At 37.9% G+C, this 26,426-nt stretch overlaps 1 protein-coding gene across 1 annotated transcript in view; it reads left to right on the forward strand.

The window, feature by feature from the left end:
* The first annotated feature begins 294 nt into the window (after nucleotides 1-294).
* Gucy2f (guanylate cyclase 2F, retinal) overlaps nucleotides 295-26,426 on the forward strand; it is an 87,082-nt gene continuing 60,950 nt past the window's right edge. The window contains 7 exon segments of the mRNA XM_026396770.2: nucleotides 295-333; nucleotides 501-577; nucleotides 579-1,249; nucleotides 11,251-11,427; nucleotides 11,430-11,542; nucleotides 21,901-22,255; nucleotides 23,648-23,732. Of these exon segments, the coding sequence (XP_026252555.2) occupies nucleotides 295-333; nucleotides 501-577; nucleotides 579-1,249; nucleotides 11,251-11,427; nucleotides 11,430-11,542; nucleotides 21,901-22,255; nucleotides 23,648-23,732 (1,517 nt within the window).

Genomic DNA, 26,426 nt, shown 5'->3' on the forward strand with positions numbered 1-26,426 from the left:
CACTATTATCTGTTTATACTCCTCTCTCTCCAGGAAGGTATTATGGGGGAGAAATGGACATATATAAAACTGCAGTGATGACAATAATATGACCAATATAGTGCTAATGAAGTGCCAGGCTTTTTAATAAGCACTTGTTATATATTAATCCAGGTTATCATCAAAACACATTGCCAGGTGGGCAGATATTACTTTAGTTGAATCAATAGGACTTGATGATGGATTTAAGGTGAGGTATAGGAGAAGGAGTTTTGGTAATTCCAAGAATTTGTGATGGAAACACGTGGGTGAACAATGGATGAGATAAGGAATACAGGAAGAGGAGGATTTTCGGTTGGAACGGGGGACAGGATCTTTCAATTTGGGACACTGCCATTCTTTTATAGTTGATATTTCCAGAAGTTTCAGAAATCATGTGAGTTACAACATTTTTGTCTGAATGACAGGCATTGGAAGCACCACTGTCTATCTCAAAATACCCTCTGTTATTTTATCATTAGCTTGCTGGAATCAGGAAGGATATATTCCTGGGACCCTGGCCATTTATTTTCCTTGTGCTTTGGTTTGCAGTTCCCAGCACTGTCAAGAAACCATGGCCTTGCATCTTTTAAGCTCAAGTGGTGCTTGTGCCTCCTGGCCCATATGTCTCTCCTGCAGCAGGTGTGGGCATTCTCTGTAGAGGTAGTAGTGGTGGGCCCTTGTGCTTGAGATCCCTTGTTCTCAAAGGCCCTGCCTGAGGTTGCTGTTCAATTAGCAATTAAGCGAATCAACCGGGACCCATCATTAGACCCGGGTTACTTTTTTGAATATGTGACTCTCGATGAAGACTGCCAGACTTCAAGGGCCCTCTCCAGTTTCATTTCCTACCACCAGATGGCCTCAGGATTTATTGGCCCTGCCAACCCTGGCTACTGAGAAGGAGCGTGGCTCCTGGGAAACAGCTGGGACAAAGGGATTTTCTCTTGGGCTTGTGTGAATCATGAACTAGACAATATAAAGAGCTACCTGGCCTTTTCTTGGACACTCCCTTCTCCCATCTGGGTGCTTTTAACTGTCATGAAATATTTCCAGTGGGCTCATGCTGGAGTAATTTCCTCAGATGAAGACATTTAGTTGCACACAGGCAATCAAGTCGCAAGTGCTCCTCGGAGCCACAGCCCACCTGTAGGGGTCGTCCTGACCACAGGACAAGACAACCGAAGCATTCAAAAAGCTCTTCAGTGGATTCTCCAGGCAGACAGAATTCGCAGTGAGTGCTTTCTCTCAACTGAGGTTTAAACGTGGTTTCAGTAAAAGATATCAAAACCTCCACAAGGTTTTCTGCCCCTACACCATAGGCTAGCACATTCTTCCCTAGTTCTTTACATGTTTGCCCTCTTTCACTCACACTTAGACCCCAAGTCTCCTGTTTCCACAAAACCTATCTCACAGATTTAATAGAGGTACAAATAACTCCGACTCAAATGCCTTGGGGGCCATTGCCTGCTCTCAGCACCTGGGTGGACAAGAATGGTATCAAGAGTCCTGTAGCCACACATTCCCTCTGTCCTTAGAACCCTGGTAGTTTCAGAGTAGCCAAAAGAAGATGTTCTTATGGCTTCATTTTGGTCTACTTTAACTCAGGGGAGATTTTTCTTTGAGTCCCTTCTAGGCATTTTCCTTCCTAGGTACCCAGTGCCCTTGTGTTATCACATCTCACTCAGATCCTGTCTTTCTCCACACTTCCTATGATTCCCTATCCCCCCAAACAGGGCTTGTCTCCCTGCAGCATACAGCTAATTGATACAGAAGCACCTAAGTTATAAATGAAAGCATATAAAATTGAGAAGACTGCCAAAATATTAACATGTTTTCCCTTACATGGAAAGTTTAATGTTCAAAGATGATTTTTGAAAATACTGGGTAGGGAATTAGAGCAAATTATATTCCATGCTTTTATAATCATGTCAAAATGAATCCTAATGTTATGTATAACTAAAAAGAACTAATAAAATGTTTTTCATGGACTATAAAAAAGATGATTCTTGCAGAAACAATGGCACATTGTGAGGCAAAGTACTTGACCCATTGAAGCTACGGTCACCAAGGCAAATTGAGTAGAATTTGAGGGTGGGGAGGCTTCCTGGTCCTCTGGAGTCAGACCTCTTTTACTTACACTTACCACAAGCCCTTGTGACACTTGATTTTGATCTTTTTCTATTCTAGTTTTTTTTTAATCTCCACTTTACTTTTTCTGAAAGTGACAGTGATTTGTGGGAACACTGTTCATTCACCCATTGTAGCCATTCTACCACTTTAGGAAGGATAGCTCAGAAACTCCTTGTCAAACTGATTACTTCTAGGATTAGTCCTGGTCCCAGTCATTTCCTCAACATAACAATAGGCTTGTTAGATAGAGTATGGTCCAGCTTAGGGCTGGCTTATAACCAGAAGCCCATTTTAAGTTTCAAGTGTCTCCAGTATAGGACCTTAATTATGATCATTATGAGAGGATGAGGGCAAGAGATTTTAGTTCCAGGAACTACAGTAGTCTGCTTCCAGCTCCCATCTACAAGATCCTATAATATTAAGCAATCAGTGTGGCTCTGATTACTTCATAATAGAGCTTGATATTTCCAATGCAGAGTACAGAATTATTTTTAAAGATATAAAACCATTTCCAGAGAGGAATCATGCCAGAAACAGGCTAACATATTTAGTATCGTAACTTTATAATATGTTACAAAGCTTTGTGAAGCCCAGTGTCTCTTGCAAGTTTACATTCCATGAGTGTTTCACATCCCACCCATTCTAAATAGTATACTTTGAAATGACATTTTGGCCTCTACCATGAAATGTTAAATAAATCCAGGCCCTGAGGCTCTTTAGGCTGTCAGACTGAGAGGAATTAGGATTGAGTGCTCACCACCCACAACCCCTTTGAGGGAGGGAGGGAGGAAGCAAATGTATATATTATTGCCCTACCATTAGAGATCCATTCCTTTAGGTCAAGGGTTCTCACTCTGACTGCATGCTAGAATTGTGTGGACTTTCCAAAATGACTGTTGCCAGAGTGCCACCTCTAGAGATTCTGATTAAATTGGTCTGTGGTGGGGCCCCAGAAAAGGCCTTTTAAACAGCTTCCCGGGTGTTTCTAAAGTGTAGTCAGAGTCCAATTAAAACGAATTTTAATTAATTCGTTAATGAAAATGCAAATGGATGTTCCTTACTTGAAGTGGCCAGTCATTTTTGTCTTAATATGACTTTGTTTCACAGATTTTTTTCTTTGTAACAGTTTGGATCAGCCCACTAAGGAATGGAAATCTGGAGATTAAGAGGAAAAAAACCTAGAAAAATGATTATGGAGAAAAGAAAGACTCTGAGTAGTAAGGACAACAGAACATGGAGGAAGAAATCAGAAAGTGTGATAAAAGGGAGCAAAGATCAAGTTCTGCACTTAGGATGTTTTTCCTCTGGTTTCTGACAAAACAGGCAGATTCAGATGAGGCATATGGGGGACCTCAGTGACTTGAGTCAGAATATGAGTAGGGGTGGGGAAAGAGAAACTGAGTTGTCATTTGGGTTGCGGACTGAGTATGGGGTGACCTCAGGCAGCACAAAGTTCAGTGTTCAAAGGGGAGTATATGATACCCACAACTGGTACAGCTGGGTGTTGGTATCTGAGGGCATGCCAACTGGTGGGTGAGATGTGGTAGTGGGAGTTGTGGAAGAGAAGTGTTAGAGTAAAATACACCTTAGCATTGTAGGCCACTAGGAGCATGGAAGCAGGATCCAGAGAATGAACAAAAATAGAGTATTACAGCTCTAGCCAAGTGGCCTAAAATTTAGGGCACATTTGTAGACCTATTTGAAAACTGGAAATCAAGTGAGAAACAGCCAGAAGCCAGTGAGTATGGATCAGGCCAACATCACAGTGAGGAACATGACAACACACCAAGTATAGCCCACACCAGCCCAAATCTCTAGTGAATTTTCCATCTCTTCTCAACTAGTGGGACAGAAGCTGCCAAGTATCCCTGGCTGTTATCTATCTCAAACAAGAACAACAACAACAAAAAAAAAACACTGGGATTTTTGTGTGACCTCAGCTGAGATAGGCCAAGAAAGGTAGGGTCTACTTTCTTCCATATTTTGCTGACTATGAGGCAACTTCTTAATATTGTGGACCTCCAAGTTAACCTTCAGAGAAGGACTCTTTGTGGCATACAAAATTCAGTGGAAAGGGGCCTTTTCATTTGGAGGGGCTTGTAAATATCTAGGATAATAGAAGTAGTCAGCAGGTCAGTGGTGATAGGGAAGGAGGGGAGAGAGTAGTGGGCTATTACTAGCTGGTATGCCACTTCTGTTTCTTATAATATTAGCGGTTAGGAAATATAGCTGGCACCTTATTGGGGTTAGAGGAAGTTCTTTCTCAGAAACAGGCCTAAATCATGTTTACACAGTACCAAGGCAATGATAATCTTAATTGTAAAGTAATAGTAACAATAATAATAGTTTTAGGCACTTAGAAAGGGAAACGACATGCTTCCATAGAGACAATTAAAGCAACCATGACACTACATGCAAACAACACTCTACAGCTTATAATGCTTGGCACATAGACCATTTCATTATTTATCTCTCAAAATTATACAGGAGATAGGGATTTTCTCTCAAGTTTTACAACACCTGTGAGTCTCACAAGAACAAGTAGAGAGGAATAGGCATTATTAACATCAAAGAATGGGGCAAAGTCTCAGAGAAGGGGAATTCAGCCTCTTTCAGAGTCTCAACTTATTTCCCGTAAGCCATGGGAGTGATTGCCAATTATCTTTATTTTTAACAAAGTCAAATAAAAGAGATATTGATCAAAGACAAAAACCTCAATTTGTAGTCAAGGATACAAAGTGGGATTATATAGGTTGTGTCCTTTACAAGAGAACTTAGCTGAGTGGGCATGAGGGCCCAAATCCAGTCCATTCTCTGCTCCTCAAACCATGAGCCCTGCTGGAGGTTTTTGTCTGATGGCACAAAAGAGCATTCACTCACCAAGCAGAACACCTGTGGGATTGCATTCACCCAGGAGGGGTTCTTTTTCTCATTTCTACAAAGGTAGCAGGAGACCCTACCTTTAGCTCTTTAGAGAACTTTTCAATTGGCTATTTCAAGCCCTCCTGCTTTCTCCTCACCTTCTTGCCTACCATCCCTATGCTTGGCTGATTGTGAAATCCTTTCAATTTGAGCTTACCCAGCTGTTGGACCATTTTGAGCTCCCTTTAAATCCTTCCAAATTGAGAACACTTCCTTACAATATGACATAGAACTGCCATCTCTTGTTCTTCCAAAATTAGAAATCTTATTGCTATCTTTATTGCCAAGAACCTGGCTAGCTTCTTTCCATCTGTCAAAGACTCTTGTGCATAAAACAATAAAATAACAACAAAACAACAGTGATGATAGCTAATATTTATTGACGGTTTATTATGTGCTAGTCATTTTGCAAAGGCTTTATATGAAGCATTTCATTTAATTCTTGCAATGCCCCTGTAAAGGAAAGCCAATTATTGTTTACCAACTTTATGGATAAGACTTCTGAGGCCAACTTGCCAATGTCACACAGCTAGTGAATGGGAAATATGCATTCAGGTTGGTCTAAAGCACATATTCTCAAATATAAGTGTGCACCAGAATCCCTGGAGGACTACAGCATAGATTTCAGAGTGTCTCCCACAGGTTCTGATTCAGGAAGGGTGAGGTGAAGTTTGAGAATTTTCATTTCTAGCAAGTTCCAAAGTGATATTGATGCTGCTAATTCAGGGACCACACTTTGAGAACTGGTTTAATGAAAGACACATGCTCTACTGCCTCCTGTCCACTTGAGGTATGCTTCTAAAGCATACTCACTTGTGATGCTGAGTTCTGTATATAACATATAATGTATCCCTTCTAGTTTCCTATCTTAACTTTTGGGTCTACCAATGAAATTCTCTTAAGTGCCTCAAAGTGTACCAGGTGCCAGTACAGTTTTACTCTAGTGTCAGTAATAGTAATAATAATAGTGATATTCATAATACAAGGCCAAAGGCCTTAGTGCTAATAGGAAACTTGGTATAGGATCTTCTGTAGATTAATATAAGCAAATATAAATGGTAAAAGGACAACTTGCTTTTATGAATGGATCCACTATCAGTAATGATCAAATTATTAAAGACCCAGCATAAGGGGAAATATCTAAACATCTAGGCTTCCTGCATTTCAGAGGCTTACCAATATATAGCAGTTTAGGAAAAGCTGGAGAAGACATATGTTGCAAAAAGGGGAGAAATATTATAAACTTGTCTCAAGCTGGGAAGCAATGTTAAAGCAATAAATGCAGTTGCAATACTAGTTTAATCAGGCATGAAAAAGAATATAACCATGGTCCGATGCAGATACACTACTCAATGAATGTATATATGTCTTCCATCATGCTGAGCTATTTGGATCAGTTCAACACTGGTGGCAGTTAAATGGTGGCCTCAGGAATTAAGGCAGAATACATGTGAGGTCTTGTCAAGTGATGGGGAAAGCTGCACCTCGCTTAGTGTAGTGTTCTTAAAGTGTACTGAGTCACATTGGGAAATGAGGCCACCTGTACCGAATCACTCTTGGGGGATAGTGCTGGGAAACATTCAGATTCCAGAGCCTCCCACCCTCTTCTTATTCAGCCATTTTTTAAAGTGGATGGAAAAAAAAGGTGGAGAGGAAGAGACTTTGAACCTCTTTCATTCACAATATGGTCAGATAGGGAAATGAGAGACTTAAGATAAATCTGCGTAAGTCCCTCCTCCTCTGATCTACTCTCCCTGTTCCTCAGCAACTGTTAAAATAGATTAAAATTAATGTCAGGAAATATCACAGAAGGATTCATATGAAGAATGAAGACTGTATAATGGGGGTTTCTTTGCATTGGGGTCAATGCTGAGGGCTCACAAGTATGAATATCATTCCTAAGGCCTTCTTCAGCATTAGTTAGTGGAACTATTTTCATCTCAACAAGGTGCGAGATGAGGCTGAGTTTCCTCCGTGGAGACCTCCATGCCAGTAATCCATGAGACATGAAGCAAGCTTGCCTTTTGAGAAACATCAGGTCCTCTATCTCAGAGAAATAATGGATAGAGTATTTCAATAGAGGAAGATAGAAAGAGTGACTTGGGAATTGGCTTTTCTTGGAGTTTTATGACTTTTTCTGCTGGTAGCATTGCAGGTGAGAGAGGATCCTCCATAGCCAGCCATAGTCAGCCCCACAGTATAAACACATAGCTGCCAGGCAGCTTGAGTGGGACTCAGGTAGCCCAGAGAAAGTGTTACTATATCCTGGTAAGATGTGATCTAAGGAGTGTGCATTTCCGGGTCCATGTTTTGGCTATAGAGTGGCTTGACTGTTAACAATTAGGATGGAAAATTACTAATTAGTATTATTTGTTGACCAGCTGTTGACCCAAGTCTTGTCTAGGTTTTAAGGTTTCTGCATACTAATCCTTTCCTGACAACAACTTATGGGTCAAACCCCATTTTAATGAATGTAATTTTGAGATAATAAAGCTATTTAGTAAAACCATCTTGTAGAACAGATGCATCTATAAATCCCTGTTCACAAAGCACTCAATCTATTAAATTAAGATGCTGTTGTTTGAATTCAGTATTTATGATTTCTACTTTAATTGTGTTCAATGGCAAGGACTTTCCATGTTAAAAAAAAATCAAGAAGCCTGTGATCATTCCCTCTTGAGGCTTCCATTTCTTCATCTAAAATGTGAAGGGAACAGATTGGACTAGATGGTCTCAGAGAGCATTTCTAATTATAAAAATATGGATAAATTTTGCATAAAATTCAGATAAATGCCTTTATCTGAAATGTTAATATTGTGAGCCAAGGAAAGAAAAATAGAGAAGAAGTATTCAGGTTGAGGGGGTAGAGTCTTGGATAAATTAATGACACTAGGCATTAAAGACAAGTTTGGTCTCTAATTGCCCAACAAGTATTACTTCCTCCATCTTAACAATCCAAATATGCCCATATCTCACTTCTCAAGAGACCTGTACAAATCATACAAGTTCACACCTCTCCTCCTGAAGAATCTTTAGTATTTAAATATTCATTTAAACAACATTCAATGTGTGCATAATTTGTAATAGGATATGAAAATTTTTAAAAAAGTCTTTTGACCCCAAGAAGCTCATAGTTTCATAGTAGAAACTGATTTAAATTAAAAAGGCTGATAAATCTTTAAGAACCATGATAGAAGTCAGCTCAGGGTATGGTGGGGGTCTAATTCAGCATTACAAGTCAGTTTCCCTGGAAAACAGTCTGATGATGAAGTTTTGAGTAATGAAGGAAGATTATTGGGTGAATGCTTTTGAGGATAACAACTGTGAGGGAGAATTGGATTGGGCAGAGAGAACTGAACTTCAGTACAGTCACAATGAAGCCCTCATTCCTACCTAAATGGAGGATGACCCTTCAGTGTTGTCCAGAATTGAGTTGAGGAGTTTGGGCATTTCTAGTTCCATGATGGTGGAATGAGATGGACATCATTAACCTAGGTACATGAATGACTGCACATATGGTGTGATGCTACATCATGCACAACCAGAGAAATGAAAAGTTGTGCTATAATTGTGTACAATGAATCAAAATGCATTCTGCTGTCATATAGACCTAATTTAAATAAATAAATAAATTAAAAAACAAACAAAAACCCTCAACAACAACAAAAACAGCAATAGTGATTATGGAAATATCTCCCATCCTCCCTTCCCAGTTATTAGGTGCAGGATAGCCCAGAGAAAGGCACACGTTGTGATAATAGTTAATAACTATCTCTGGGGGTTGTGGTGTGGGGAATCCCTGATGTGTTAGTATTTGATGATTTCCACAGTGATCACTCCCACCGTGGCCAATTTCAGGCTACCAATATTATGTTAACTGGCTTATAGAATCCCTAATAATTTAACTACAGACCCTTGTGAATCAGCCCAAGGTAGCATTAGCACACAACTGAAGAGATGTGACCTTGAGAAAGGTGGTTCTCCTTCCTGAGGGCAGTTCTCAGTGAGATATTAGTTGCTAACATTCCCAGCAGCTAGGGGGATGAGTGCTTCAGTTCTGAAGTGTGTATCTGGATGATACATCATAATAGCACCCACTACATCTGCTTAAGTATTTGCTGTATTTCAACCAGCACAAAGCACTTAGTTCTATTTAACATTTTCTATGCAGCAAAATAATTTTAATATCCCTTAAGGAAATTAAATGGAATTGTATTGGCTAACCTTGATCAGGTCATTTAATTTCTGGCTTTCTAGAAGAAAGATATTAGCATACTTACTTAACTGCCAAGAATACTGTTGAATGAGCTGGCCAACTAACTGAAGCACACAACTTAGCTAATTTTTTCCCTTCAATAGATTTGTGACTGAACTAACTTGACCAAACAGATTCATGTTTAATGGTGTAGCCAAATATAGAGGGTGATGTCTTCAGTTCTACTTTTTCTTTCTAAATCCAACTCTTTACCTTTTCAAACCTCTATGGCACTACATCTTCCCATTTTGCAATGTGTGATTATGAAAAACTGAGGCTGAATACCTCCTGTGGCTCATGAAGTAGCGCCAAAGATATCTTTAGAGAATTGTAAGGAAGGTCTGAACATTAAAATACTTGTGGAAACTTAGGGTATTTATTTAGAAGGAGCTAGTGGTTATTTGAGAATTCAAGTTATACTGTGTTTTTTGTGTGTTTTGTCTAAATCATCTTCATAATTTACTAGTTACATTTTTAAAAAAATGAAGTATATCATCTGTAGTATGAGAGGCAAATTTTCTGGGAGTATTTAACAAGTGTAAAGAAGCTTTTTTTTAAATAGATGAAGTAATATATAAATGCTAAAGACCAGTCATTGAACGTAGTTAAGCACACTTAGTTCCTGAGGTTAAAGGTTCCCTGTAAGTGTGTATAATTAATATTTACCAGTGGCAATAAGACTTCTGCCTTTCTTCAAGGAGCTCAGAATACTTGCCAGGCATTATCTAATTAAACTACTCAATGTACCTGTGAAATGCATTGGAATCTACATTTTAAAGATGTGGGCACTGAAGCACAAGTGGGCTTAAACTAAACTCATTTAGCATGCCAAAGACGAAATTGGATATAAGACTTTCAGTCTCATGATCTAGCTGCCATTCTTCAACCGTGGCCCCCTCTAATCCACTCTATTCTAGCATAGCCTTGCCAAACAACATAGTTTCATAAGTCTAGGAAGAATTAAACTGAGTGCAAAGTAATTCCAATTACAGGGAAGTTCGATTTAAAAGGTTGAGCACATCACTCATAATATTAGTAGCATTTATAGATGAACGTGTGTTAGTGCCATTCAGTGTCTATAATGGTCTTGATAGGGGTGAGAACAGGTGGCCAAAATGTACTCGAGTACATGTTTGTAGGAGGTGAACAAAGAAAAACAGGGGGAGGGAAGGTAGGGAGAGTGCATGGGGGCAGGAAAGATGGTGGAATGAGATGGACATCATTACCTTAGGTACATGTATGACTGAACATATGGTGAGACACTACATCATGTACAATCAGAGAAATGAAAAGTTGTGCTAAAATTGTGTACAATGATTCAAAATGCATTCTGCTGTTATATTGACCTAATTAAAATAAATAAATTAATTAAAAAACAAATAAAAACCCTCATCAACAACAAAAAAAGCAATAGTGATTATGAGATCCTCTCCTTCTAGTCTTCTTATTCTTAGGTATGAGTGTAGTTGCTATTTATTGAGTACTATGTACTAAACCCATTATATGAATCATCTTCAATCATCACTACCTCTCCATGAAGTACATACTGTTACCTCTATCTATTCACGGATAATGCAGAGAAAAGTTAAGTAATGTACCCAAGGTTATACAGCTAATACTTGGTGTTATGATATGAAACTATCCCTCCCAAACCTAAAGCCTCTTTGTTATGGTATCTCACATTTATTTTACCAGTAATTGTTCCTATGAGTGTTAAGCTCTTGCTCCATTACCCAAAACAGAGTCCCTGGGTATATACCCAAATTTCAGACCTCAATTTCTTACCCATAAACATAAGAAAGAAATCATTTAAAATTTGGTTAGAACACATTTATTCATTTATTTATTTCTCTAGTTTATAGTGTTTTGGCACTATATTTCACTAACATATTGCTATCATAACCTCTTTGCTTGGTTGGTTTCAGTAATCATAATGTGTATGCATTCCACCTTGATTGGGGGAGAGACCCCAACACACCTCTTGGAATGGACTAATGATCTGAAAATGTTCTATAGAACTTATGCCTTTGTTCCTTATGATACTCTGCTCTACAGTTTACCTTATAAGCACATCCCTTACCAGGTCCTCAGGAACAACCCAAAGCATATGATGCTGTATTGATCATTTCAGTGGAGTCCCAAGGAAAGACCTTCCATGAAGCCTATACAGAAGCAACAGCTAGGGGTGAAATTCATGATATGCTGGAATCAGATCAAGTAAGTGCAGACTCACAGTAATCATGAATTGAGAACTTCAAAAATCTGGAAAGTAACTATCTTTTCCAATCAATAGGAAACCCAACCAACAGCAGGCAATCACACACAAATTAAAACACCTTTTGTTTGTAGAAACACTTGAAGAACAAACATACATTCTTGGAAATATTTCAAGCAACCCACAATGATAGCACAGTCAATGAAGAATAAACAAAATATATTTAAGAACAGAAAAATGAAACTTTAACATATACAAATGCTGTTCAAGGGGACCTAATAAAATAGAATTTTTATTTGTGACTGGAATTTTGAACCAGTTCAGCAACCAGACTAAAGAGCTTATATAGAAAAAAAACCCCATAAACTTTAATATTGATAATGCTAATATTTGGAGGATGTGGACTATTTCTGTAGGCATTTGAGCTTCTGAATACTGAACATTAGGATTAAGCAGACTTCACCTAGTCACTAGGCTTGCTGGGCCACTAGAGTCCTGCTCCACAAGGGCAGGCCTTTTGTAAAATATACAATCTGGAGGAACATAGCAGAGCATGTGCCCACACACAAGACAAAGAAGATGGGAAGGGAAGAGGTACCCAAATGTAGGTCTTCAAAACTAACACATGAGATTAAGTCACTCCTCCTTTGTAGGAAGAAAAGAGTAAGTAGGTGAGGAGAGGCCAGGAGTGTTTTGCTGGCAGAGCTATCTTTATATTAAATGAATCATTTGGAATGGGAAAGAAGTCCTCCTTTCTAATATATAAGAAATACTATTTATAAATTTACATGCATGTCTATATAGACATACTTAAGATCTAAATCACAGTCACATAGGGCATAGAGGAAGAAAAAGGAGTATGGAGGGGAAGAAAGCAGAGAAAACAAAGAAGAGCAAAGACAAAAACAAAGAGAATGAGTACAAAGAAGACCAGGAAAATGAGAGAATATTGGGGAGGCAAAGACACCACTTAAATTAGAATAAATATGCAGGTTTCTATATGTTGGAGGTCAGATGTAGACAATAGGCATCTTCAGAACCATTTAGAATGCCATATAAAGATGTTCAAAAGTTCAAGTATGTGCTAGCATTCTTTAGTATTAATTCTGGCTGTAAGTAATAGGCAGTTCAACACAAATTGGCCTAAAAATCATTTCTGTTTCAAAACAGGAACTATTCCATGGTTGGTTAATTCAGTAGCTTAATGATGTCATCAGAGAACTAGGTTCTTTTCATCTTTACACTTTACAAGCTATAGCATGCTAGATAGCCCTTATGAGCCACTTTTTATGGTCACAAGATGGCTGCCACAGTTCCAGACATTAAGTACAGGTAGAAATGTCCAGAGGTGAAAATGGACTCATGTGTTTCTGTTCAAGAGTGAGTAAATTGTTCCCAGAAGTTCCTCAAACAGACTTCTCCCAGATTGTGTCCCATATCCAGTCATAAACCAATAATCTGGAAAGAGGAATGAGACCAATGTGGTTAATCCTATAACTTCCAGAAAAGTGTGAACAAAATTAAGATGCTGTTAGCAAGGAGAAGGCTATTAGGTAGTCAGTGGATTGGGTCAAATATTCACATTCTCCAAGATGTTCTCCTTTTTATCCACCCTTTCTTTATCTAGTGGCCTCCTATTTCTCCCTGCATCCCAATAAGTAATTCAGATGAAACAGGTGTACATGTTTCTTCCTACCTTGATATCAAAGACATTCCTGATTCTCGTTCTCATAAGAAATGTGACTGGCAATGATATTAATTGTGCTGGATTTGAACTTTATTACTACTGATATGTCTATAATAAATCTCTCTTTTTTCATATAGAATAGAAAACAACTGCTTACAGCAGTTACAATAATCCCTCATATTGCTAAGGATGGTTGGTCAAACTAGTTGTATGGCATTGTATTTATAGGCAAGCACAATCAGTTGTATGGCATTGTATTTATATCCCATCCCAACGATAAGGCATCACATAAATACAGTCTGAGTCATCTTTCTACTTTAATCATAAGATGGAGGGAAGAAGATGGTGAATGTGTGTGTGTGTGTGTGTGTGTGTGTGTGTGTGTGTGTGTCTGTGTGTCTGTGTGTCTGTGTGTATTGTACATGTGTATGAACAGATATATTGATATAAAAAAGTCAGACCTTGTACTCTTGATATTTGATTCAATCCCTTTGAGCTTGTGGAACATAAGGTAATTAAGGCAAAAAAAAAAAAAGACGCCATTAGCTTGGTTGCTAGGCAGCCTGCACTCTGCTTTAGACAAGGAAATAGAGCTGCAACAAAGAATCCAGAGCTTATTTTTAAAAAGCCAGATCGAATGCATTCTACCCCCACTTTGCAGGTGTCTAGGCTAGACCTTCATAACCAAAGAATGATGGAAGGTGAGACAATTATCTTCATGTCTCTGATAAACAAACCCCCCATTTTTCTTAATTATTCTGCTCAAAGGTATTTTTGAAGGCAGCTGGTATAGGAGAAAAAGCATATGATAAGGAGTTAGGCAAATTTGGGTTTAAATCGCAGCTCCAGGGGAAAGGTTAATCAATGATGCTAAGTTACAGTTAGATAGAGTATGGAAGAAGTTCTGGTGTGCTATTGAACTTGTAGGGTGAACTACAGAAAATGAAAATGTGTTGCATATTTCAAAAAAGCTAAAGGAAAGGATTTTGAATGTTTTTCCCATTAAGAAATGATAATGATTGAGGAGACAGAAACTGATACAAACATTATACAATGTATACATGTGTCAAACATCACATGGTACCTCATTAACATGTACAATTTTTATCTATAAGTAAAATATTTAAAAAATAAAAAATAAATCCCAACTCTCAGTCTTACTAGCTTGGACAAATTCATTGGAGTTTTTGATTTTTCCATTCCCCTATCTGTAAGTTGGGGTGCTGTTGTGACAATTAAATGAAGTAAAATGTATAAAATGACTAGCAAAATGTCTGGCTCACAGCTACCTTCTTTTTCACTTTTTTTGCCTTTGAGGCAAGGAAGACCTTGCTGGTGGATCATGACCCAGCATCTAAGTTATACTCTGATTTCAGCTTTCTATACTCTTTTAAGTTTTTGATTGCTAGTAGAGGGTCTTTTGATACTTCTAAATTTCAGAATTATTTTGCTTTCAGAATTTTAAATGGTATTTTCTCAGGTCAAATCATGTCATCCAATGTTTGCTGATCCCTGAACTGCTGTTTTTTCCTCCTATTGAGGAAACAGGTAAACAACTATTGAACCATGCACTAAGCACTATGCTGAACTCCAGAGACAATAGTTAAGAAGACAGACAAGGTTTCTGTTAGCAGGCAATTGGATTCCGTTCATAAAAGTCAACTGAGTGCATCTTTTATCAGCTCCATTCAGTGACATCACCTTGGTAGCTTAAAATCAGGCATGGTAGGAATATTTGCATTACAAAATTTGGTAAATGCTACAAATAGGAGTATTTTTCCTGTCATAAAACCATATTAAACATTTACTTTCACATCCCTGCCCATATGAGGCTTAAATTCTAGTGAGATAGACAATAAATGAATAAGCAAATGCATTAAGAAGATGAATGTATTACGCTCTTGCCCAAAAACTTTCATTGTAATAGAAATTTCTATATATAGGCTACATTGCCCATAGCAGTGGTTTGCAACCTCTCTTAATTTATATCTTTGATTCTTTAAGAGGTTATAAAAAACCAAACAAATTATCAAAGGGATGCATGGATACATACACATAGTTTTAAAAGTCAAGAAATGCTGAAAGGCTTATGTCAAAAACAAAATGGTTCTTAGGTCTCCCTCCTATCCTTCATCAAAAGTAACAAATTTCATATCTTTTCTCTCTTTATTCTGGGTTTTACATGTATGTTTCTAAATACTATACCACTACTAGTGTCCCTTGATTAGTCAACTTTGAACATTCTTTGTATTTCTAGCAAAGTGGGCAGGGGGAGGAATCCTTAGTCCTTTTTTACTTCCTTACTTTCCCTCAAACCCTAAATATGATTATGTTACAATTTAGTTAAATTCAAAGTGTGTGTGTGTGTGTGTGTGTGTATTTGTGTGTTTTGTGGAACTCAGAGGCCCTCTACCACTGAGCTACACCCTCAACCCCTGCCCCCCCCCCTTTTTTGGTACTGGGGATTGAGCTCAGGGGCACTGGACCACTGAGCCACATCCCTAGCCCTATTTTGCATTTTCCTTAGAGACAGCGTCTCAGTGAGTTGCCTAGTGCCTTGCTTTTGCTGAAGGTGGCTTTAAACTTTCAGTGCTCTTGCTTCAGCCTCCCAAGCACCTGGGATTAAGGGTATGAGCCACGGAGCCCGTGTAGGCTGGCCTTGAATTTGGCATACTGCCTCAGCATCTGAGTTGTTGGGATAACAAGTGTGTAGCACCAGACCTGTCTCATGTTTAGGTTTTTATTATTTATTTATTTATTTTGTTGTTGTTGTTTTTGAGGATTGAACAAAGGTGTGCTTAACTACTGAGCCACATCCCCAGCCATTTTTTTTTTTTGAGACAGGATGTCACTCATTGCCTGGGGCCTTGCTAAATTGCTGAGGCTGGCTTTCAATTTGCAATCCTCCTGTCTCAGCCAACCAAGTGGCTGTGATCTGAGGTGTATGCCACTGTGCCCAGCTACTATTTTTTACATAGTATCTACTATCTAAATATTATTCAGTGTGGAATCCATGTAACATTCTATGGGTTATAATTCATGTCACATACAACTTTTTATTTTTAAACTAAAGTTAAAAATTTGCTTACACTAATTGGAATTTCTAAGTCGGCCCACACTTTCTGATAAGGTGGTAAAATCCCCTCAAAACAATTTTTTACATGGTAAAACCTGTTAAATCCTTTATCAATTTGATTTGTTTTCATTGATGCTCTCTACAGTTCTAGTTCAATCTAAGATTATTCTCCATAAGTTGGATGAACAACTATTATGGTGGGATTTCCATTTTCATCATCCTAGAAATTCCATTTCTTTTTCTTTTGTGCTAGATCCTCTATTTCATGAGGCTCATGGGTCCCATTTCTTTTTTTTTTTCCTGTCAGTTTTGTAGAGCACATCCTGTAATAGCTTCTGAGAAAGGTACATAGGAGGTAAATTTTTGAGATTTTGCATGTCTGAAAAGTCATTATTCTATCTTTATTTTGATTGATAGTTTGGCCGAGTATACAAATCTAGGTAAAAAAAATCATTTTCCCTCAGTGCTTTGGAGATATGGCTTCTAGTTTCCAATATTGGTACTGAGAACATCAATGTGATTCTTATTTCTGATCCTTTAGTGCAACATGTTTTCATTCCTCTCTATCTCCCCAGAAGCTTCTAAGGTTTTCTCTTCTTTTTCTGATGCTGTGAGATATCACGATGTTGTCTGAGTCTTTGATACATATTATGCTATGCATTTGGTGGGGCCTTTTGATCTACAAGCTCATTTTAACAGGGAAATGTTCTTATATTATTTATTTGATAATTTCTTCAATAATACTTTGTTTTTTTCTGGAAATAGTATTAGTTAGATGTAAGATTTTGTGGGTTGTTCTTTTAATTGTCTTATTATTTCTCTTACATGGTTCATTTCTTTAGTTTTAATTTTTCTTCCTGAGCTTCCCAACTTTGTGCTCTAAATCTTTTAACATGTAAAATATTTAGCTATCATATTTTTAATTTCCAAGAGTCCATTCTATTTTAATGGTCCCTGCTTTTGTTTCGTAAATATAGTACACTTGTCCCTTGGTATCTGTGGGGCATTGCTTCTAGGAACCCCTGCATATACCAAAATCCAAGGATGCTTAAATCCTTTGCAGAAAATGGTGTATTTGCACATAACCTATGCATGTCTTACCATAGTCTTTAACTCATCTCTAGATGACTTATAATACCTAATACAATGTAAAATCTATGTAAATAATTATTATACTATATTGTTCTGGGAATAATGGCAAAAAAATCTGTACAGGTTCAGAATAGATGCAGTTTTATTTCCAAATAATTTTGTTCTGCAGTTTGTTGAACATGTGGATACAGAGGGACAAGTATATTTTCTCTTATTGCACTGTAGATAAGCATTATAGTGTCTTTGGAGTTTTCTTCTTCTCTCTTTGTTTTTTCTCAGTTCCTAATTGTTCATGTTTCTTTCTTTTAATCTTTATATTTTATGTTGTTTTCTTTGGATATCTGGTGACCATGGCTGTTGTTCATATTTAAGACAAAAGTTCTAAAAGGCAGATTTTAAGGTTTATATGCATGGTGGTTATATTGATAACACTGGATTTCAGTATAAAGCAATTGTCTACCAACTGCTATTTTTTGTTTGTTTGTTTGTTTTTGGTCATTATATGTAGGTCTTGGATCTTGGGCTTTCTACAGATATGAGTCATCCAGTCTCCTCATCGGGAATCATAATACTGGTGACCAGTATTCCAGGAGCAATGTTGGGTAAAAGAAACTGGAATTCTCACTATTAATCATGAAGCCTTTAACTTCATCACTGGCTTTTGTGCCCCACTTCACTTCCAGCTTCTCTGTGTCTAATATCCCAGCTCTAGAGCTTTGGTGAATGAATTTATCCTGTTTCCTGCAGAGGTCTGGCTCTCCTCAGCAGAGCTGGAGATGGGGAATGTCTTACTGCTCCTTATACAGCTGCTCAAAGTGCTTTCTCTCCCTTTTAGTGTTCAACCTCACCCCTACTTCTATGATACGTGGTATCACTAATTATTAAGCCATTCTAGAATTCTCAGGAGGAAAATCTGCTTATTGATTATAAATATTTCCCTCTTCAGTTGTTTAGGTTTGATTTATCTTTACTCTGTTAAATTGGTCACCACTTCTATAGCGGTTTTCTATCTTTATATTCTGTGGTTCAGGTTTACAGATTAGAGATTGGCATTTGAGAGGAGGATGAGAGTGAAGGAAAAAATCTTGATTTAGCTATCTTTAATCAAGAAGTCAGTGTAAAGTAAAAAAGGAAAAGAAGAATTTTCTTTTATTGGTGAGTTTACCACAGCCTAATAATTAACTTAGCAAGTATTCATTGCAGTCAGATAGAGCACATTGGTTAAGAGCAGGGGCTTTGGAGACAGACTACCCATGTTTACTTAAGCTCAGTATTTCTTCTTTTCCTCATTTTTAATTTGGGAATAATAATTGTACCTACCTCACAGGGTTGTTGTGAGGATTAAAGGAGTTAACACACTAATGAACTTGCCTGGCACCTAATAATCCTTCAATAAGTGCTAGCTAGTATTAAAGTTTTTATTATTACTGTGAATCAGCTCTGTTCAGCAGATATAATGGAGAACAAAACAGAAAGGAGATCTTTGTCCAAATGAAGAACAGTTTTGCCATCTAGGACATTGGGTCTAAAACTGGGACTCTACTACTTATTGATCACAAATTCAATATTGGGACAACGAACTTGAACACAATACTTCCAGGATGATGTTACCTATGTTTTCTGAAATGCAAATAATAGCAGATATTGTATATTCAGTGTTCACTCTGTACCAGATACCTGACAGAAATGAGCCAATAGAATTCTCAGAAAAACCCTACAAATTAGTTATTAATACATTTCATGAAAGAAACTGAGAATCAAGGTATCTTGCCTAAGGTCATACAGATGGCAAGTGGCAGCCCTGGGATTCCACTCATGTCTGATACCAGAACCTGACCATTTAACCATACAATTGACTTGCTCTCTTGTGTTTTATTACACTCTACTAATAATATCTAATGCTAATGCTTTACTCAAGCAAAGTAACATTACTAAGTGTCTAATACTTTGATTTGAATAGGTTTATTGGATTGTTTTTCTCTGATGTAAGAGATACTAGGATTTTATGATGACCTGTGCAAATATAACAAATAAATCAAAATAGATTTGGAGATAGGAAGCTAGTGATAAACTTCTTAATTTGGTCTCAGGATGATTGGGCAAGGATAAATAAATGGTACCTTTATACTTTGGCATAAGATAGACTTCTGAAATTAGATTTTCTTCCTGTTCATTGTAGTCCCAATGCTTGTTTTCAATGACATTCTAGTGGCTACAAGTGCATATTTCTGGAATACACATTTTGAATATTTTATCCAAATGTGGCCTTTGTTAGTTAAGCAAAAAATATCTTCTTGGTTTCTAAGCAAGCCTAGGGGAGCTTAAGCTCCACCTATTGTTTTCCATTACCGGAAGTATACATATCTGGCACTGGGTGCTAGGCTGAAGGGGATGTAGTTAGGACTGGAACATTCCAGGAAGTAGACCACCAGACAGGTCATCAGAAAATGTTGCCAAAAGCTCCCAAAAGCGCTGATCGTCTTTTCTACCCCACTCTATACAAAATAAGGGTATTGTGTTCATGAGCATCACATCAAAAAGATTGATCTATTATCCAAATCTTGCAAGTACAAGGTTTGAGACCATTTTTAATAACGAATTCAATTACTCTTTGGTTTCTTGATCTCTACATGTGTCTAGCTTTTTGTTCAAAAATGGTGTTGCCATTTTCTCTTTTAAATGATGGCATTCCAAGTCAGGCATGTTTTTATGTGCACTTCTGAGGACAAAGTTCCTTGGAAGCCGGTGTTACATGTTAAGCAGAGTAAATTTAAACTGATGATAGTCAACAACAGCATGGACAATTAAACTGAACAAATTCAAATATCACTACTTCTAACCTAGACCTTGCTCTCATGGTTGAAAGCTCTAAAAGCCCTAGGGTAGAGTTACCTAAAGTCATTAAATAAAAATCAATGAAATATTTTATTTTTCATTCATTTATTCAGGTTCAGGTCTATCTAGTAGGCAAAAACAATAGATTGAATCATCCATGGTCTTACCATTCTGGGCTGTGATGTCAATAAGGTCATCTGTCTGACAGGAGTTCTTGACTATTCTGTCTTTCTCAAAAATCCTGACATTAGAAACAGACCAAAAGCCAGTGTGTCATCTTCTATTTGCTGGTTTTAAACCCCATTTGTATGTTAGAATGTGTAGGAAGATTTTACTAACAATGACTACTGGACCTCAGACTTAAAGTATCTCATTTTGTTGGCCTGTGGTGGGTTTGGTATTGGTATTTTTAATACTGTTGGGTAATTTTAATTTGAAGCCAGAGTTGAAAACCCTCTGTTCCACATTAACAAGTTGTGGCACTGTCTTGCTAGCCTCTACACCTCTCTGCGTTTTGATTGCATTTCCAACATAAAAATTATTTCTTTAACTTTAAATACCCTCATTTTTTTTTTCCAAATGAAGTTTGTTACAGGAGGTTTGCGTTCTAGGCCTTTCAAAACAGAAGTAGCGAGTATTAGTTTTCTCTGACGCTTGGTGAGATGACATGACCATAACTTTCTTGAACTCCACTTAGAAGAGAAATGTTATGGAAAACCACAAAGCCATGGTCCTATGTGGTGGAGGAGGAGAGAGGACAGAAATGGGAGGGCTTGTATGTCTTTTCTGTCATATACTTTGGGAAAAAAGGTACAAGGTTTATTCCAAAAATGAACTTAACAAGGTTAAAAAGCAGTACATCAGGCATTGTACATGAATATTATGGCTTTTACCATATTTATTTAGCAGATAAATTCATACAATATACTATAGCACCCTTACCACTTTTACATGGCTTCTTACCAAGACTTTGTCACTTTGCACACCAATAGAATATAAGGTTTCTTGACTAAAATCAGCATTTTCTATACATTTGGCCCTGTGACTCTGTATGTAGATATGTGTTTAAAACTGGATTCCATTCGATCCCCAGTACCACAAAACCAAACCAAACCAAACCAAACAAAAACCTGGATTCCAAGTTCACTTTCTCTGGGGAGCATGTGTCTAGGAGATCAGCTAGTTTAAACTAAGATGGGGCACAGGCATGGACTGTGGAGACACATTATTTACAGTCTTTCCACACACACACCTATCAGTGTAGCAGCACCAGCACAATGATTTTTTCATGCATAATGCACCAATAATTAACCTGGTAAATTTCCTTTGAACTCCCCTTGTCTATTTCATGCTTGTTTTTTTAGTGCCCTTTATAACCCTAAATCACTTTCTTAGTTTAGAAGTATAAAAATATATTGTGTATGACTTGGTTTGCTCATAAAATTGTCATATTTGATATATTTAAAGATATGAAGGCCTGGGGGAGAAAAACAGAAAAATTCAGGGGAGAAAGCAAGCAAGTCCTCAGAAACAATTTTTTTCCCTCTGGGTCTTCATAGCTCTACTCCACTCAGACGTGCAGCACATAATAATGAACACAGGCTTGGAATATACACTGAGATCGCTCTAGGGCGACTAGGGCTCAAGATAATTGTAATTTTTTAAAATAGGTTTCACTGTTGTTTGGAACCATCTACAATTCAATTTACTTTATCGCACAAGCCATGAATAATGCTATGAAAGAAAATGGACGGGCTAGTGCTGCCAGCCCGGCTCAGCATTCCAAAAACATGCAGTTCTATGGATTCAACCAATTGATAAGGAGAGATTCAAGTGGAAACGGAATTTCAGAATATGTAATCCTGGATCCAAGCTGGAAAGAGTGAGAGCTCCATGGTACCTACACTATGGACATGGAAATGGAGCTGCTACAGTTCAGAGGGACACCTATTCACTTCCCTGGTGGCAGATCCCCTAGAGCAGATGCAGAATGCTGGTTTGCGGAAGGGAAGATCTGCCGAGGAGGTAAGGAATGGCAAATCACTAGTAGTTGATTTAATTCAGCTTGGTTTACCAGGGAACCTCTTTAGGACACGACATATTTTAATATTGAAACAATCATAAAGTCAGTCATTTGCATTTGGGTAACATCAATGTCTTGGCATTTGATCTAATTTAAAATAATAAGAACTAAAGGAGGTACTTCCCAGACTTGAAAAATTATCCATGATTTAAATGCCTCCCCACCATTCATTTTTAAAAGGTTCTCACTCTTTCCCAAAGAGGTTATTCTAATAAGAGGAAGACATTTTACTTCTCATTGGTCTTTGATAGTCTGTGACCTGTGATTGCTTCTTCAGCTGAAAGATCACCTCTCTCTCTCCCTTGATATATTCAAGTCTTGCCACTTAGGTCCTACCACAGAAATACACCCCCTCTTCTCTGAACTCCTATTGCACTAAAAGTTTCCACCTTACATCTTAGTAGAAAATTACTTTTCAGTTGTTTCTTGTGTATGATGGTTTCCCCACTTCCCAAATATACTGTACCTTGAGGGCAGGGACCATAGCTAATAATCCTTATTCCCCCCTGCAACTGGCCAACACAGTAGGCATCCAGTTAATACTTGCAGTTTGATTGACTGGTAGGATTCCTCTTGTTTGTGGAAGAGGTGAAACATCATCAAATCTCTGACAGCCAGAGGGGAACTTTGAAAGGACCCATATTACTCTTAGACAAGTGTTCCTTACACCCTTCCAAAACCAAACACATCTATTTCAAATGGGCTTTGATTCCTATTTTGCTTTAGCATGACATACCAAACGACCTCTTCACTCACATCATCATGTATTTCCCTCTGAAATCCCAAAATTTGTTCAAATACTTAGATTTTACAGAGACCAATTTACATCCTGATAAATGCACTAATCGTCAAAACCAGACTCACTCTCACCCTTGAAAGATGAGTATTACATTTTTCATCTGTAACCTATGAGGTCTGTGGGATCAGTTGAATTAAAAAGGTCTTTTATTTTATGAAGCAATGTAATGCTTACCCTTCACAGGTAAGATAGCATATTTATTCTCAAGAACTCTATTTCAGTCCAACTTAAATTAAGGTACTCAAAGTTTTCCATTCGTGGACTTTTTCCTCCAAAGAAACACTCTGGTCAGTCTTAATTCATGTGATTTGTTATTGTCAGAGTGGTGAGTGGTTTTGCTTCAGAACAGTGAAATTGCTTTCTGTGTCCATAAAGTCAACAAGACAGACTGTGCTGTAGAAAAATGGAATTAGGTTAGGTAGATGTGGCTTGATTTTAGAGTCACCAGAAAGCATGAGGAGTCACTCTGCAGTACTCTTTATTTACTGCCCTTTTCTGGTAATGTCATTCTTCCTCTTCCTCTCATTCTCTGCAGGCATTGACCCTACCTTTGCCATGATGGTCTACATTACTTTGCTTATAGCCCTGCTGTCTATTAATGGATGTGCTTACTTTATAAGGTACATTTTTTGTTCTTTTTGTATACACAAAACACAAGCCCATAATAGCCTTGTTAATATTGATTTCCAGGAAGTCATGTTTCAGTACAATTGCCTCATTACATGACCCACTGATTTTCTTTTTTCCATAGTGATTTACCATCCCTACCAGCCCCATTTGGAGTGAAGTGTTTTCATGATGCCAAGAATAACTTCCTCAGCTGTGTTGTCAGTGTTGTTGACAGCGAGTAGATCTGGCTCTGAACACAATGGTGAAATGAAAAAAAAAACAAAAAAACAAAAGAAAACAAAAACAAAACAACTAGTACTTTAGGGCCCATCTACTCTCTATCTATCCTCCTTTCCCCTCAGCAGTGTCTCCTATAAGTATCTCCTTCCCTGAATGGTATAGTAGGAAATGCAGTTGGGACATTTTATTGTGTTCCAAGAATTAGACAGAAGTTGGCTACAATTCAAGCTTTAGGAATCATGGATTGTAGTGGGGATTAAATAAAATTAAGTAAGTTAAACACTTAGAAAAGTAACTGGCTTATAGTAGGTGCCTAAAAAAATGACAAGTTTAGACCCCTTCCCAGGGACACAGGACTCTCTTGCTAATTGTTGGAAGCCTAGGTGTCTCACTTTGATATCCATGCTTTTTGCACAGGCAGTCCAGATTTCTGTTCTCTGTTTCCCTGGAGCAAGAGCTATCCAGTCTAATCACCAATATCATCTTTATCAAGTCCTTGTCTGCCTCCCTCAGGTCCTTAGTAGGTGACCAACTAATCCGATGTACTATTTCAAGATCAAGGATAAGTGGCTGAAGATTGCTTAACATGGTACCCCTTTCTTCTGATACTTGCATTTTTAACAGTTGGACCCTCTCCATACTATGATATTTTGGGGAAAGTGAAAAATGAAATCAATCACAAACCCCCACTTTACCCCTTCCACCCTGCAAACCATACATTTATCACCTCTTTGTAAGGGTAGACCTGACAAAACTATTACATGGACTAGTAGGGAATGGAGTGGAGGTGTTTTGTCGAGTTCCAAGAAAAAAATGTCTAGAATGTATTAAATATCTGTGTGACCTTGGACAAGCCACTTAACCTCACTTGGCCAGAATTTTCTCAAATTTGCACTGTGAAGGAATTTGATTAGATGATGTTTAAGAGCCTTTCAAGCTCTGATATTTTAATGAGTCTGTGAAATCCTGGATTAAAAAGATAGCAGGTGTTACTCTTAGTGTTTAATGTTGTTATCACTATGAAAACTATTATTGTCCAATCTTCCTAGTATTAGAAAATTGATAAGAATAAAGGATGCTTATGGATTGTTGAAATTCACTTGATAAAGACATTAGTTCAAAGGAAGTTTTTCTTCTAATTTCTGTGACTGTGATATATCCCTGCTAAGAAGAGAAATTTAATATCTTTAATTTAGCTGCTGCCAAAGAATAAAGTATTTAATTAACATCCTTGGATACTTAGCAAAAATAAATGGCATCCATTCAAAAAGCTTCCCCCTCTAGAGAGATTTGAGGAGTAACAGACTCTGTCTGCCCAATGCCAAAACATCCCATGGCAAGGTGGAAAATGGAGTCACACTCAGCTGCCTATATTACTTGTCAATCCCCTAAATGATACTTCTCGTTGGTGTTTCCCACTGAATGGACTGGTTCTTTGGGCTTTGAGTGAGCCCAGCCTGCAATTCTTGGGAATGGAAGGAAAAAAAAGAAAAAGAAATAAACCACAGGGGTGGGGGGTTTGTTTGGAGCTTGGGGGCTGAAGGGCAAAGAAGACTGGAGAGGAAAATGATTGGAGAGGCACATGATTAGAGAGAAAAATGATTGGAGAGGAAAATGAGTTAGAGACAATTGGTACTTCAAGTGGTCACAGAAAACTCAGAGATGGGAGAGAGGCACATCATTTCCCAGAGTCACTTGGTCCTTGGTTCTTCAGCTAACAAAGCACAAAAGATGCCCCCTCTTTGCTGCCTTCCTCTCTCTCTCTCTGCCCACCACGGCTGCAATCAGAAGAGCTGAGCGACTGATGAGTTTCTGTAATAGACGGTGATTACTTGCAGGAGAGTGACTCTCTGTTCCTTCCTTTTCTGTGTGTTTTGATTGTTTAAGTTTTTTTCAGAAAGAAAGACGTGCAAAGAACCCAGCCACCCCAAAACAAAGGGTTCTTTGAACTCCTCTTTTTCCCTCTACTCCTCCAAAGCAGATTGCATTGCTTTTCTATAAAGCTCTTCCATGCTTTGTAATACTAATGATGATAATGATAATAATGAGCCCTTATACTTTCATAGTGCTTCACGCTTTTCAGAGCACTTTCACATACATTATCTCATTTGATTTTCAAAACAACTCTATAAAGCGTGTAATGCAAGGACTATTATCCTGCCAGATAGGAGACACTGAGGCATGAAGAGGTTAAATTATTTATCCAAGGTGACCTGCACCTGGCTAATTAATGACAGAATCTGCACTACCCCCCACCCCACCCCCAGGTCTCTGGATTGGGAGTCCAATTCACTTTCTATGAGAGTGTATTCTGTAGCGTGATTATTTTTACAGGTGTGCCCGCTTTGAGACAATTCACTATGCATATGAAACAGAAAAGTTAGAGAGTGATGTTTTACTTTGCCAAAAGATTCATATGCTCTACCCAAGAATTCACTACAGGGCTCTTTTAATTTTCTCCACAG

The sequence above is a fragment of the Urocitellus parryii genome, chromosome X, assembly GCF_045843805.1.
Source record: "Urocitellus parryii isolate mUroPar1 chromosome X, mUroPar1.hap1, whole genome shotgun sequence".
In the NCBI taxonomy this organism is placed as follows: domain Eukaryota; kingdom Metazoa; phylum Chordata; class Mammalia; order Rodentia; family Sciuridae; genus Urocitellus; species Urocitellus parryii.